Below are 16087 nucleotides of genomic sequence, written 5' to 3'. Positions count from 1 at the left end.
AACTCCATGCAATGTCAGAAAGCCCCCAGCTATTCCCCTGCCAGGTTGGAACTGCTAAACTCATTCCGTGACTGACACAGATGGGCTCAAGGCACGGCCGCAGGAAGCACTGCTCCATATCTGGGCTCAGTGACGCTAACAGCTCTAGGCTGCACGTGAGGATCACTACAAAAGAGATCTCAGCCAAGGCGGCACTAAACACCCTCAGCAAACAGGGGAGCAGGCCTGCTTTTCAGGGCGGCACTACGGCTATACACATAATGCTCCAGCCGGATCAGATGGAAAGAGAAGGGCTAATGGATTAGGCAGGAGGGCAACGTGACATCCATCATGGGAACAGTGACCCCTCTGTTCTCCCAGGGACTGATACCCTCCTCCCTTCCTCTGTCCCTTCTGTTGGCTTCCTGCCTCATTCCTCATCACCTTGAAACTCCCGGGCCTTTTCTGAGACCGGCACAGCACTGTCCTAGCCCCATTACCACCCCTGCCATCGGCAACAAGACGTCCACCACACTTCTGCTTCACAGCCAGTCAGTCGCTCATTATGCGATGGTGCTTAGAGGCATCCCTTGCGCTAGGCCCTGTACAAACCTCCTGTCGCTGCCCCACAGAACTTACAATTGGACCGAGCTAGGAGGATCTGTTTAGGGCCGGATCCTCAGCTGGGGAAAAGGAGAACAGCTCCATTGAAGTCAATGGAGCTATGACCAGAATCTAGACCTAACCTCCTATTACACCCACCACACCCGTTCATCGTGCTCGGCCTGTTTCAGCCCCGCCTGGTGCCCTTCCCCGCCCTGTTCCTTCATGCTGCTCCCTGTCTGTGGGAAAGCTCCAGCAGGCCAAGCAACCTCTCTCCTGCTCCAATTCCTCTGGCCGCATTCGGTGGCAAGCACCCCCCTGCTGTGACTTGCCCCTCCTAGGCCTTTAATGCAGCTCAAACTGCAGCAGAATAATTCAGAGCCCTAAACAAGTAAATTTGGGACCCAGGGAGCCCAATTTAAGCTTGTGGGCCCAGATCCTCACAGGAATTTCGTCCCCCAACTCCCATTGAAATCAGTTCGGTGCAGGGCCGCCCGGGGGGGCAAGTGGGGCAATTTGCCCCGGGCCCCACAGGGGCCCCGACAAGAATATAGTATTCTATAGTATTGCAACTTTTTTTTATGGAAGGGGTCCTCGAAATTGCTTTGCCCCAGGCCCCCTCAATCATCTGGGCAGCTCTGGTTCGGTGCCTAAACACCTGAGGATCTGGTCCTCAGTCATTCTGAGGGCATCTTCTCTTGGCACAGGCACCCCTCTCTGTATATGGGTGAGAAGTGCCAGGCAGGGTGTTTCAATCATACACGTTCTGTAATAACGCCAGGAGCTCAATGCCCACACTGCCAGGGCAGAGCTCTTCACCCAGCTCGGCCCTTCGTCACTGCTCTCCATTTCTACGCTATGTCTCTTCTCCACCTCACCTTCTCTCTCATTCCTCCTGCCCATTCCAAAGTCTGGTGTCCCTCACTCCTTGCTCACCTCCTTTCCTTCCTCTCCTCTTCTGCTTCGCAGCCTGGTCTCTCTGTCCCCTTTCCCTTCTCTTCTGTTCCCCTCCTTTCATTACTCCCCCAGAATCACTCTCCTCCTGGGGTGGTGCATGCCCATTCCATCTCCCTCTCTAGTCCTCCCTTTAGGGTCCCCTGATCTTCACCTCCCTGCAACTCACTTCCCTCCCTCCATTCACTGCCAAGATCTCCAGTATCTTTCCTCCCACAACGTATTCATAGAACCTATTCCCTCTGCCCCTTTAGGGATCCCATTTGGGTTTCCTGATAGGAGGGGTCACCAGTGGTACATGGTTGGACAAACACCTGTCAGGGAAGATCTAGGTGTACTTGCTCCTGCCTCGGCGCAGGGAGCTGGACTAGCTGATCTCTCCAGGTCCCCTCCAGTCCAACATTTCTATGAGTCTATGCTGCTTATACCTGCTGTGTTGCCTCTCCTAGCCCTCCTCCCGCATTTGCAAACAGCCCAAAATGCAGAATGGGGAGGGAGGGCACTCTGATGGGAGGCATGGCAAGGCAGAAGTGGCGCATCCCTATGACACTCCCTGCTAGCTTGAGACTTGGCAGCTCAGGCTGCAGCTCTGGGTACAAGACCCGTTCTTTTTGGTAGTGTAGTTCCGCACCAAGTGCCCTCTTCAGGCAGAAACCTTGGCCCAGCAGCTTCACCCAGGACGAGTGGCTTAGCTTGGGCCGGGAAGGGAAACTATCCCAGGGGCTCTGGGGCTGGGCTGGCAAACACAGTCAGCACACTAGTGCCAGGATGGAATAACCTAGATTTCCACCTTAGCTCTGCTGTTGGCCTTTCCCCCTGGTAGAGCACAGGGCTGGGATGGCGCACACAGACACGCAGGCCTGGCTCTCCCAACCTAGCTGACAGCTTGTGAAACAATGACCTCCACAAAGCTGAGACTGCATGGCTTGGGAGATGGGGAAGAGCAGGAAGTGGAGAAACCACTGGGGAGATGACTAAGCCTTCCAACAGGGCCCTGGTAGCTGCTATTGCTGTCATTCTGGGTAGAGATACTGAAAACCAACATGCAGCCAGCCCCATTCCACCGGTTCAACCCAATGCTGAGCTGTAGGAAGTGGGTGTAACCCATTTCATCTGGCAAAGCCCTAAACAGCCAGGGACTGAGTTGTCTGAAAGACACCTCTTTCCTCGTGCTCAGGGATGACCAGCAGGGCCACCCAAGCTGAAGACCCCCTGGAGAGCAGCTGAAGGATGTATCCCACAACTCTGGGACTCACCAGCTCCCTGGTCAGCAAGGGACCCCCAGCCCACTGGGTCCTGGGCCATGACTCTCCTTGGTGCTACAGTAACACAAACAATAGATAGCAATAACTGACCTTCAGAGTGCCCAGCAAGCCATGGCTGTCAGGGATAGAGGATCCCGGTGGGACAGGTCTGAACTGAGTGTCTGGCTGCCAGGTTATTCAATGTTAATCACCGGTTGAAAGGGGTTGGGTTAGTTAGAGGCACAGTCTATTTTTACAAGCTTATTTTCCGATGCGCCAAGGAGGGTTTAGAGCAAGGGAGAAGAGCCCCGCTCCTCTTTATGAAAGGAGTGCACCAATCATGGCAATTTAGACAGGCAGGCCAAGGGAGAGAGGTGGGGGGACGAATAGTGAGCGCAGAGATAAAGAGAAGGAGATTGAAGCAAATACCAGAGAGTTTGAGCAGCAACTACCTTTCTTGGACACTTTCCTCCCTTCCTTAACTGAGCTGTGTTTTTTAGTGGGTCTACGGGTGCTGGCAGGTTGTGGCGCACAGGTCAGACGCACAGGAAGTCCAGTGGCTGACATCAGCATAGCCGTCATGCCTACAGGGGACACGAGGTAAACATGCAGGAAGGAAACAAGGCGGAAATAAATTTATTTAAAAGGGAAAAAAAAAGAAAAATTTTTCAAAGAAAATAAAAAAAAACCCTTGATTCAAAGAACACAAAGTATTTGTAAAGCAAATAAATGGGAAAGGTGATTCAGTTTGATTTCAGTGCAAGGACAGGAACTGGGGAATCCAGAGGAGGAACAGCTTGGATGGTAAATTAAAGCGGAGGAATATGTTCATGAATCTGATAAATGCTACCTGAAGCCGCTGCTTTAACCGGCCTGTCTCCATCTCGGACTTGGAGCCTACGGATTAGCGCTGACATAGGGCTCCGCTAGTTAGCTGGTCAGTGCCTCTAAGGCTCAGCTCTGCGAGGTGGTGAGTACTTCTGACTGCACACCAAGAGACTCAGCACTTTCCAAATCCGTTCCTTAGACTGTGAACTCACAGGGACTGAGACTGGGGGCCCTGCTTTCCTTTACGCTGGTGTGAATCTGGAGTGGCTCAACTGGTTTCAGTGGAGTTATGACGGATTCACACCAGTGCAACAGCAGAATTGGGCTCTCTGTCACGTTCTAGGGCTCGTACACCCTGGAACACGTTGTCTGCACATCGACCCCGACTCATTAAAACACGCAAGCACATGCTTAGCTTCAAGCATTACAGCACCCCATTGACTTCAGCCGGATCTCTTCAGTGCTTTGCTAATCAAAGCCACAGGAAAGCACTGTCCTACCACGGATTTGTGGAATTCGGGTTCTTAACGTTAATTCTGCCTCTTAAAAGGACACCTGTTCCCTAAAGGGAACTTGGCACAGACAGAACTTCAGGGTTCACTCTATTGATCTAATGCTGCAACATTCACCATTGAAATACAGGCCAGTTCCAACCCTGTAATGTAACGGAATGCAATCTAATGTACTAAAACTGCCCTAATGCTGACATATTCAAGGAACCGCCTGCCTCACTCCCCAGCAGAAGAGCATTCGACGCTGACAGATGCCAGGATATTTAGAAAATCTCTTTTAAATGCAGCTCTTGACAGTGGTCAACATTTAGCGAGAGTTACCCACCAGGGTAGTACATGTGTATTTCCCTGTTCTTAGGGTACTGATTCTCAAACATTTGTACTGGTGACCCCTTTCACACAGCAAACCTCTGAATGTGACCCCCCCACCCCATAAGTTAAAACACTTTTTAATACGCTGGAGGCAAAGCAGGGTTTGGGGTGGAGGCTGATTGCTTGCGACCCCCCACATCATAACCTCACAATCCCCTGAGGGGTCCCAACCCCTAGTTTGAGAATCCCTATCTTAGGGTTCCCCCTCATGGGGAGTGTTGGTAACCAATAGCTTATAACTCTGTTAGCTGATATTTTTAAGTATTTTGTTTTTTAAACCCTTGTTCGCTTGGGGAGGGAAAGGCAGCATAAAAGATGCACAAAATGAAATTGTTCTTTAACTAGTAGAATAAAATCCCATACACATGCACACAAGCGAAAAGCAACTGAAAACAGGGTATTATCATGGGATGTCTCAGGGGACACTATCAGCTCGGCCTAAAATATAAAACTCACTAAGAGCATCTATGGACTTTGCAGAGCCAAACGCCCTTGTGTAAGGTCAGGGCGAAATGCTGTCCAGTAAGAATTCTCCACTCACAGCACTGACGGCGTTCTGACTCAATTGACAGTCACTCCCAGAGCTCCTTCTTATACAGCTACAGACAGCCCCTTACTCTAAGACCTGACAACCTCAGGGTCTGATCCAAAGCCCATGGAAGATGAGAGACAGGAAAGATTATTAACCCCTTTTACAGATGGGAAAGTGGGGCACAGCAATTAAGTGACTTGCCCAAGGTCACCTGCAAGACCTATGGCAAAGCTGGGAATTAAACCGAGATCTCCCAAGCCACGGTCCATCATCTTAACAACAAGATCATCCTTCCTCTTTAACAAGCAACTACCAGAGGTGCCAGGCAGTGAAGAACTGGGCCTGATATCTGTATCCTTTCTAAAGCATTGCAAAAGCTATCACAAATCGTTCCTCTGACAGGCAAGGATTATGGTGATGGGCATGTTAGAACTGCATGTCAGACTAAACCAGATGATGTAAGAAACAAGGCATCCCCTTTTAAATGGAAGATTGAAGGGGGGGAAATGAGAGAAAAATAAAGGGAAGAGGAAAAGGGGATAGAAGATAGAGGAGGGAGAGGCTTTTGGGAGATGAATGAAGTTCTAGCCAAAGATCTAGAGACAGCACATGGATAAACCACAAGCCACACTCCAACACACATGAACCATCATTTTTTAACTAAATCTCTGAGGAATGTCAATTGCTGGGTTTCCTTTCACATCACTCCTGCTTACCAAGAGACATGAGAAAATGGAAGCCCTCTGCCTCCTCACCAGCTAACGGTGTCTGCCACACAACGTGCTGGAGTCCAGCACTCCTGATCTCCAAACAGCTTCCACTGTGGAGGACTGCGACACCACAACACACACGCACTCCTTAAGCGGCAGCAATGGGACAGGAAATGCAGAGAGAGCCCCCAGCGGCTGTGGTAAAGAGAGACTCCTGATTTTTAGTGGGTGAAAACATTAAGCTATTGGCCTATTGTCCTGGTAACAATACCAGAGCTAGGTTCTCAGCTGTTGGAAATCAATGCACCTCTGTCAAAGTCAGAGCTATGCCAGTTTACACCGAGCTAAGAATCAGGCCTGTAAGCTCACTAATGAAAAATGCCAGTCAGAACCGAATTTCTTTTTAATCCTGGTCTAAACACTTGGTTCCTGCAAGACTGCTGTGCACCCCTGATTTTCAGGGCATGCCGAGGGTACTCAATTTCCGGGAAGCATCGAGCATGACTAGACCTTAAATCCTTTTGCAATATCCTAAGCATTTCCACAGCAATGGGACGCGTAACGGAGAATATGTGGATTGCTCCTGCTTTGAGCAGGGGGTTGGACTAGATGACCTCCTGAGGTCCCGTCTAACCCCAATATTCTATGATTTTTATCCCAGCCTTCTTTACCTCAGCCATTGCAACCACGCTATTACCGACTGGCTGCATGTACGTGCCACCAGCCACTTTTCACTGGCCAAAGGACGAACAAATTCATCCTTGGCATTGGTGGGTATGGACCCACTGAATTTGGAGTCAGAACACCATTCAATTTGCTTTACCATGTTTATTAAGGATTTTGGCTACAAAAACTAAAGTGTTTTGTGCCTCTCTAGACTGTCAAAATGGTACTAACGCAGGAAGATTCACAAGTCCACACTGGAATATTAGCCCTAGGAATAACACACTTTCGTATTCAGAAGGAGACAAGATATATTGTTCTCTGTAGGCATCTACTGGTTAAATTTTCAAACAAGCACCTTTGCACTTGTCTCCCATGCTGCCCTTGGCTCTTGGGAGGGGCTCCCTGTAAACGTCTGCAAAGCTACCTCATCAGCCTGCTTCAAAACTTCCCTTTGCCATGAAGCCTACACTTGACAACCGTTGGAGTGCTGGGGTGCTGAGTCCACCACCTGTCACCTAGAGCGCCTCATTGTTTCCCTGTACATCCCTACTGGTCCGAATCCATTTGCCTCATCATATTTAGATTGTAAGCTCTTTGGGGCAGGGACTCTTTTTGTTCTGTGTTTGTACAGCTCTTAACACAATGGGATCCTGATCCACAACTAGGGTCCTAGGTGCTATGGTAATTATACTAGCTCTCAACCCAGAGCTTTTCATTTGTAGATCTCAAAGCACTTTATAAAGGAGATCAGTATCATTATCCCCATTTTACAGAGGGAGAAACAGAGGCAATGTGTGGGGAAATGACTTGTCCATGGTTACTCTGCAGGCCAGTGGCACAGCCAGGAATAGAACCCAGGTCTTTTGAGCCCCAGTCCAGTGTTCTAGCCACTAGCCAAATTGCTTCTAATAAATAATAAATCAGCCCACAAGTTTCTGATCAGGCAGGGATGTAAACACAATTCTTCAGCTTGCCACAGAAGGAGAAATGGTAAAGCTCCTCTTAAGTGTCATCTTTATTGGACAATTTGATTATGTTAATCAACCAGCTAAAGTTTGTAAGCAACTTCGAACATGGTCAAAGTGCTACACAGGATCATCTTCAAATGTACACAACTGATATTTAACTGAAAAGTTAATGATCTAAGCTTAACTGCTCTACGGAATATCACTGAAATATTGCGCGTATGCCATTAGAAAGTACAGGAACTGCAGAACTGTGCACCTGAAAAAACTGAGTTAACAGATTTTTATAGCCACAAGGGACCATTATGGTAATCTAGTCTGACCTCATACCATAGAATATATCAGTTTCATTAGTTAATCTTTACCAGAGAAATATTGATCCCAGTGTGCATCTGGGACAATATACTAACAATGCATATTTGAGGTGATGAATCATCATAAATAAAATAGAAATGTATTACATGAACTTTATACCCACACAGCATGTCAGGAGGTGAAACCATATCTACTATTCAACACAGACAGCAATGATCACATGACATCACGAGCAAGTCCTCCTCGGAGCATCTAGAATGAAGGCAGGAAGATGGATGAGGTGAACTACTGGGCTGTCCTCCTCCTCTACTGTCTGTTGTCTTTGGGGAAGACACGTGGCAGAGGAATCAAACGCAGCACGAAACAAAGTGTGCAACAGTGACAAAGCACATCCTTCCTGAAACCACGGAATCACAGAGCAAGAGGCCAGTCACTTGGTGCATCACTCTTTGGGCTCACTCACATTTGAACCATTTGCGTAGCCAGCAGCTGTTTTTCCCTTAAGCTTCTAACATAACACAGGAAATCTTAGCACTCAGCAATCAACCCTTGTGGACCCTGATGGTAAAAATTACTTGTGATGCTTCCTTATGCAGATAAGCCGGCTTTGGTGTTCAAACAGTGGCTTATCATGCTTGACTCCTCTTTGGCACCCGGAAATCACTGGGTACATCCACACTGCAATCAGAGGTGTGACTGCAGGTTGGGTAGACAAACCCACGCTAGCTTAAATTTAGCTTGCACAGCTAAAAATAGCAGGCAAGCAACAGCAGCCCAGATTGTACCAGCCCATCTGGAACCCAGGGCACGTAACCACGTTCCCAGCTCATGCTCACCATGCCACGGTGAGCTCCTGGCTATTTTTAGCTGTGTTGGGTGGATTAAAGTGAGCGCAAGTATGCCAACCTGAGCAGCCCTCCGATTGCAACACAGGTCAACCCAGTGACACCGTTAACTCTGTCTCATCACTGGGGCTCTTGGTGTCAATTTAAACTAAGTTTTCCTTAAAGTTGGCTAGTGAGTGGCAAGAGCTTTTTAAGGAAGCAGATTTCCCACTGCAGGAGAGTGGCACATGCAAACTAAGCTTTTGTCTAGGAACAGGACAGGTTTGTATTTTCAGAGCTACTCAGCGGGTTAGCCATGCGACACATACAGCACTGCAGCGGCACCAATGTATGTGCTCCAACACAGACTCTGCAGCTTGGAGCAAGCCTTATGTCAGCAGAGAGTTTGGCTGTGACACTAACTCCACTGATTCCAGCAGAGAATTTGGCTGCTGTTATTGGATTTGTGTTGGAATTTGAAAATCCACCTCCAGCACAGTGCAGATCTTAGCATGTTGTTTGTGCATACAAACTACACGTGTGTTATAAGCCAGGTTAGCCTTACCTCTGGCAATGGTCACAGCTATCAAGGATCTAACTGGTCTCCCATTCAAAGAAATTCTTACTGTTCTGTGCTGTGCAAGGACCGAGGATGGGGAGCGGCCGTCAATAAAACTGAGTGCGGCAGGGGCCACAGGTTGTGGGCGTACAGGCTGGATACGTGAGCACGCTATAACTCATCACTTTGTCCGGCTGCCAGTTTCTGTTCAAATGTACTTTAGAGTCAAGACTTGCACAGGGACCAGAGCTTTCCTTTGAACAATGGAGATCCTACGCAGTACTGCCAACTCTCACAATGTTAGGCTGATATTGATCTTGTGATATTGAGGAATTTTTTTTCAAAGCCCCAGCCCCTGGAATCATGTGCATACGTGAGAATCTCAGCTTGCATTTTAAAAAAGGATCATTCCTGACCTCCATGGTTATGGAGATTTAACACTGGAAACCAGGGGCCATGTGCACCTGAATGTATCAAAAACCAGACGGTAAATACAAAGAACCCCAAAGTGTACTTTTAGTATGGTGCTACTTTTAGTTACAAGGCCCGCTTCAACCATCTTGAGGAGCATCTCTGACTGGTATCCAAAGCTCTTGAGACACCAGTCCATTCGTCCCAGAATATAAAACTAGTTTCCTAATGAATGGCCAAAATGAGAGATAATCCAGCATAGCGATAGATTTATTACTCTTCAGCAGCTGGCTAGGCTTAGCCTTGTGCCTGCTTTTTTCACCACAGAAGGCGTCTCTCTGCACAGCCAACGATGAGCAGACTATTAAGATCGGTGGTACAGACCATCACTGAACTGCCTCTGCGAGGTTCTCACATGGCTCTACGGATCTCCAGTGACCTGCACAGTCCTTCCCGCTGATCCACAGAACAAAATAGTTTGAGAACCGCACAGTGGAGCTCAGGTGTCCAAGGAGGGGATCTTTGCTTTATTAAGTCATCTGAGGCACGAAAAGTTGGGGAATCAAGATCAACAGAGGCTTTCCAAGTTTCCAAAGAGAGGTCCTGAAGTTACCAAAGACACAGTAGCCAAATAAGATGGGAAAGAGAGGTCACCAGTTAAAGGCTGTGTCAAGTAAAGCCTTGACGAAATTCAGTATTCCTGTCCCCCAAACTCCACTGCCTGCTGTTCTTCATAGATGTTCCTGGGCATTTTCTTTCCTTACACAGGCTAGTTAAGCTACCCACACTCTTCCTCTGTGACTTCTTTCACAGTCACGTTCTAATATAGATTTTCTGCTGAAAAAGAAAAATTGTGTCCTGCTGTAGCTCCCTCAGACCTGTTAAAGGCTGCTACACTGAACAAAAGGCAACATGGTGCTTCTGTTAAAGATGACCACCCTCTACCCCAGTCAAAGCCAGGCCCTGAGAAGATTCAGATCTAAACAAGAAGAGCATTTGCCTTTTAGAAGCTGGTATTTGCCCATTGATCGCACCCAAGTCTGAGCATTTCTGGGCTCCAGTAGTGCAGCGTGCATCTTGTCAGTTGCTTTACATATGATCTTGCAGACTTTGGCCTCATTTTTCAACTAAAGAGATCTTAAAAGTTTTAAAATTCTCATTCCTGCACCCCCTGCCTCCAACAAGAGTAGAAGAATTGATTGCAAAAGTGACTTTTTAAACAAAAGGGGTGGTAAAAGGCTGGTGCTATCGACCGGTTATCTCCTGGAGTTCCTATATTAAAGCATGCCATCGAATGAACAATCTGTTCAAGTCCAACTGCCTCTTTCAAACTGAGAATGGATGACCCGTATATGGAACATACCAGGAGCTGGTTATTAATATAGCTTCGATTCAGCAATACCTTTCAGCGCATGCTTTGTTGAATCTGGATCTATATGGTTAACCGAGACTTGCCTATAGAATGGGTCCATTTGACGTGTTGCTGCAGATAGTAACGAGCCAAATTCAGAGCATGTATAAAAGGCGAAACTCCACTGAGGTCAGCAACTTACACCAGGTCTGAGTCTGGCCCAATGTCTCATGTCCATTAAATAGGTTTGAGAATTTTTAGCGGAGGGAGGGATCAGTTTGGCTAAACATTTCGATGGTTTCCAATATGTCATTGCTACGACTAACTGGACAGCACCAATAGTGCACTAGGCGCTTTCTGGATGTACAAGACAAGGACACAACTATAGACATGGCCCTAGTGCTGGAGGACGGACACACCCAGGTTATAAAGTATTCGCCTCAGTAAGCTCCCCCACTCAGAAGAGCCTACAGTCCAAACAAAGGATGGGAGTTGGAGAGAGGAGTGGAGGATGTTCTGTTATGTACTGAAAGATGTCCTGCCATGCAAGGGCAACATTGGACAACACCATACCGGCCTTGTGGCCGTTCTGTCCTGGGACAGCAACACTGTATTGTGCTATTATTAAAGTGCATGGACTGCGTTCGTATGCAGAAGATATCATGTGATCAGCAGAGCATCCAGTTTCAGAAGATGCCACCAAACTAGAATCCCAGTTGCTGTGCACTAGCTGAATTAAGAGATGGCAAACATACCGGCAAGTTTTCCACCCTCTGGGACACAGACGAGCAGTGCTTATATTGCAAACCGCATGGGTGTGGGATTATTATCCAGACAATGCCGTTTAGAGTCGCAGGCTGCAATTCTACCCTGAAAAGCAACTATGTAAAAATGGATTCCTCCTTCCCTAACAGATCTGCAACCTGGGAGTATTCTGAATCAGAGCTGCAGACTCCAAAGACAAATGTAAGCTCCTCATACTTACTCCTGCAGGTACAGGAGAACTCATGCTTCATCTACAGCATTGCTAACCAAGTTCCATATGCTTGACTTCACTCCCTAGGCTACAGTGCCCGGCTTCCCCTCTGTCAGCCTTTGCCCTTCTAGCTAACAAGTCTACACACTGTAGCATTGTAGAAAGACAAGGGTGGGATCATTCCCACCCTATTACCAAAGCAAGGACAGCAATACAAAGCCAAGTAGGTACTTACCGCAATGTGGTTGAGAAAAGCCTACCAGCCGCTGGTGTGTGCACTTTCTATACATTTTCGAACACACTAGCTTTATTCTCTATCCCGTGCCAGGCTCTGTCTACATGACAGGACACTCTAGATTCTGATCAGAGGCTACGTGAGGAAGCAAGTTACAAAGGAAAGGAAAAAACCTAGGGAGAAAACAAGTAATCAAGGAGGAGTCATTACCTGCCAAAGCTTGGTTCACTTTGCTGGGCTTGGGCATCTCGACCAGCAGATTTGGGACACTGGGGAGAAAAAAAAAACAACAACAAAACAAAAGGTTTAACATAACCGCATGGATGACAGACAAGACGGGGCAATTCAGCAGCGTATGGCATTCTGGCCAGTGGCCACTGAGAGAACTGTGCTTGTGTTAGTTGCATTTTCCCATCATACCTAGCAAAGTCAATTGCTGCAGGATTAGGTCTCTGGTGCATACCAAAGTACAGCAGGGGATACAGCAAAGGCAGAAAGGCATTAGACCTTCCCGGTGACTTGCTGCACTGGTGGTTGATGCTAGTGAAAATAAAAGCAACCTCACTGCAAAATAATACCACCAACTACTCTCATATAGTGACTTTGCAGCAGTAGATCTCAAAGCACTTGACAATGGAGATGAGCCCCATTTTACAGATGGGGAAAAATGAAACACAGGGAGGTGAAAGTCGCAGCAGAAGTCTGCTGTGAATCCCAGTCTGAGCACCCTATCCGCTGGACCCAGGGGCGGCTCCAGGCACCAGGGCACCAAGCGCGTGCCTGTGGCGGCAAGCCCGGGGGGCGCCCTGCTGGTCGCTGTGACGGCAGCAGTCAGGCTGCCTTTGGCAGCGCGCCTGGGGGAGGTCCGCTGGTACTGCAGTTTTGGCGACAATTCAGCGGTGGGTATGCCGAAGGCGCGGGACCGGGGACCTCTTGCAGGTGTACCGCTGAAAGCCGCTTGCCTGCCGTGCTTGGGGCGGCAAAATACATAGATCTGCCCCTGACTGGACCGCACTGGGATATGGGAATGGGAACGCAATGGGAGGTCCAAGAGACCTAAAGGAGTGAGGTGTCCAATTTCCCTTGAGTCTGACCACCCCGCTTGGAAAGTCCAGCCTAGCTCCTTTAGGAATTTGTCGGGGGGGCGGGGGGGGGGGGTTCCAGTGGCTGTAAGGGGACAGAATTTCAAACCAAGGTGAATTTGGGATACCTGAGCATGGACCGCAGAAGCGTATTCTGCTGCCGACGATTAGGAAGGAGAGCGAGGGCAGCAGATTGAAAACACACAGAGACAAGAGGTCACAGCAGGAGGAAGAGGGTCTGGGTTATGTGGAGCAGGGAAAGGAGACCAAGGGCTTGCCTACACGGACAGCAAGCCAGAGTGTGAATTTACAGCACACTAGCTGGCCACGAAGTCACGTCCTGTGTGGACCCTGCTATAGCACAGTAGATTCACACCCTGGCTTGCCGCGTGGTAGCAGCCCATGTGGACAAGGCCCATATAAATGGAAAAGGAACATCCAACTCTCATGTTTCAGGTACTGGGGTTGTGAGAACACTTCAGTCTAAGATGGAGTATTAGCCAAGGAGGACTGGTAGCCGTGCTCTGCAGCAGTGACATAGTCAGTCAGTCCCAATTCACTCAATGTAAGATAGGAATAATCATGTTTTACACTTGCACAGCACCTGTCACCTCAAAGGAACCCCACAGGGCATCACAAACTATACACATACAAGACTACTGAAATGCAGCCATCTCTGGGGTGCAGGGAAGAAAGCAACAGGCACAAGCACACAGCACAACGGAGGGGAGGGGCAATTTTGCATAGGATATTAGAGCAAGAGAGCACCACTTTTACAAAAAGCAAAGGCTCCGGAGTCTTTGGGCTCAGATTATTAAAAGTGGTCTAAGGGCTCTGGGACAGATGGACCAATCCCCCCTCTCTCCCCACATGCCAAAAGTAGCTTCTGTTTCTAGGTCAAAAGAAATGAGATCGACCGCCATTAAAAATCAGATTCCAAATATTGCACAAAGCAGGTTCTCTATTAAATAACTTTCAAAACCCACTTCCCTGTTTTCTCCTCCCATTTCTCCTCCTACCTGACATGCCTTGAGACGCACTGTAACTCAAAGAGAGGTTATGGGCTCGAGGCAGGAATCCACTGGCTGAGGTGCTATAGCCTGTGTTTTGCAGGCAGTCAGAGGAGAGGATTATAATGGTTTCTTCTGGCCCTACGAATCTGCATCATGGTGTTTTCCCAGCCAGCTATTTCAGTGGCTGGGTTTCCCCCTCACACTAAGATGTCCAGAATTTCGCAATCTTTTCAAGTGACACATCACTTCACTGCTCTCTCTAAGGGCGATCCAAACTCCACAAAAGACCCTGGAAGGGCCCCAAGGGATTGCCAAGGGCTTGGATTAGACCCTAAAATCCATTTCATTCTTCACGACATTTCTCTTCTGATTTGGTCTCTTCCTAGCAGTTCTCTTCTTGGTGTTTTTAAATCTCTTTCCTTTCTAGCCCGATCTCTTCCCACGCCCCATTTCTACCCTCCACCATCATCCTCCTTGGTCACCTCTCAGGAGCAGAACCACAGGGAGGATGCATCTCGCCCTCCAAACGCAATGAACGTTTTCGAGGCTCAGTGAGCAAAGGGAATTTGAGGATCGCTCTACCAACATCAATGAGCTGACAAGTCTGAACCAAAAGGACTCGCCTCCTCCCTCCTGAACACCACACAGGACAGAGCGACGTCCCACCCGGAAGATCTGTTCTCTCAAGTTCTAAGCTTTGGGTCCATGATCCCAGCACATGACTGCTGGAAATCCCCCCCAGCTTCACTATTCTGAGTGGAGCTACCTCCATGTTATTACACACACACACCCAACAGCTAGCCAGTTCACCCCCCACCCTGAGTGGAGAGTTGCTGACTCTAGTGCTATCCTTCTTGAGGACAGCAGAAAACACTAAAGAATGCAACCAAATCCTTGGCTCTGCAGGGAAGGTGGGTGGATAAGTGAGGCTCTCTTACAAGGTATGCTTTCAGAGAATGACACAAGAACGGCATAGCTCTCCTCCCCGTTTGCAAGAGTACTAAAAGCTTCAGAGAGGCCTCTACAGATGAGAGAGAGCAGCAGAGGTGCCTCATCTAGAATTCCTCATAAGTGCAACTTCAATGGTGGTAACAACATTGGAAGCTCAAGAGTAGCAAGGCTCAGGTGTTTTTACTACCCTGTACTCGTGGGCACTGGTGGTGAACTGCACGTCCCATTTTTGCCAGCTAAGGAAAGAGCAAGTAATGCAGATACCAGGCATCCACTAAGTACTTGTACGGCCCACATCGCCGGAGTAGCTGAGCTAGCGAAAGCACCACTGCCCCCTGCAAAGCAGAAGTAAAATCCCTCAACTGGAACAAATATATTGAGGTTTCCTGTCACTGCTACAGTATATAGAAGGGTGGAACATTGGGTAATCTGTGCTCTAAATGTGCACCGGACGCCCATGAGGACAAGCACACAATCTCCTGTGCCTAGTGTGTATTTTTTCGTTAGGGTCACAGACCCGAGCCTGGTGAAATGGAGGGAAGCGATGGGTCCTCTTGCTGAGTAGACTCCTCACCATATGGTTTTGCGGGTATATTCAAAGCCACAGTACAGGATATAAAGTTTTGTGCCAATGAGTCACTCACCAAAGACGGACCCTAGATTCGAGAACCACAGGGCAAGCCAGCTGACCAAGCTGCAGCGAAATGAATTGAGAGCATTTTGTCATTTGGCTACACGAGATGTTAAGGAGTTAGGCAAAGGGGCGGAGCCTGAGACTCCTGCTGTTGCTAGCATAAACAGAGCTACAGCAGAAGTAATATTTTTGGGGGCAGGAAACGCCCCTCAAAGACTCCTCTCATCTGCTGATATAGTCAAGCTCACGGAGCAGTATTTCCCTTGGTCCTTGTTTCCGACAGATGCCTGCACACCAATGTGTCTCACCAGACTTCCCAGACACTTGTCTGAAGCTGCACGAGAAAGAGGCCTTGACGTGAGATTACTCAC

General features: G+C 48.4%; 1 protein-coding gene across 6 annotated transcripts in view; it reads right to left on the bottom strand.

The window, feature by feature from the left end:
• DTX2 (deltex E3 ubiquitin ligase 2) overlaps window positions 1-16087 on the bottom strand; it is a 61618-nt gene that overhangs the window by 15942 nt on the left and 29589 nt on the right. For 3 of the 6 annotated variants that reach the window (XM_032778029.2, XM_032778028.2, XM_032778027.2), the window contains exons 5-6: window positions 12247-12305; window positions 3233-3364 (exon numbers count right to left, since the gene is read on the bottom strand). In XM_032778029.2, coding sequence (XP_032633920.1) covers window positions 3233-3364; window positions 12247-12305 — 191 coding nt within the window. The remainder of the gene's footprint in view (window positions 1-3232; window positions 3365-12246; window positions 12306-16087) is intronic. The other 3 variants (XM_032778031.2, XM_032778032.2, XM_032778030.2) reach the window with 1 other exon arrangement.

This window comes from Chelonoidis abingdonii, chromosome 20 (assembly GCF_003597395.2).
Source record: "Chelonoidis abingdonii isolate Lonesome George chromosome 20, CheloAbing_2.0, whole genome shotgun sequence".
Taxonomy (NCBI): domain Eukaryota; kingdom Metazoa; phylum Chordata; order Testudines; family Testudinidae; genus Chelonoidis; species Chelonoidis abingdonii.
This window is presented reverse-complemented; position numbering and strand designations above follow the sequence as displayed.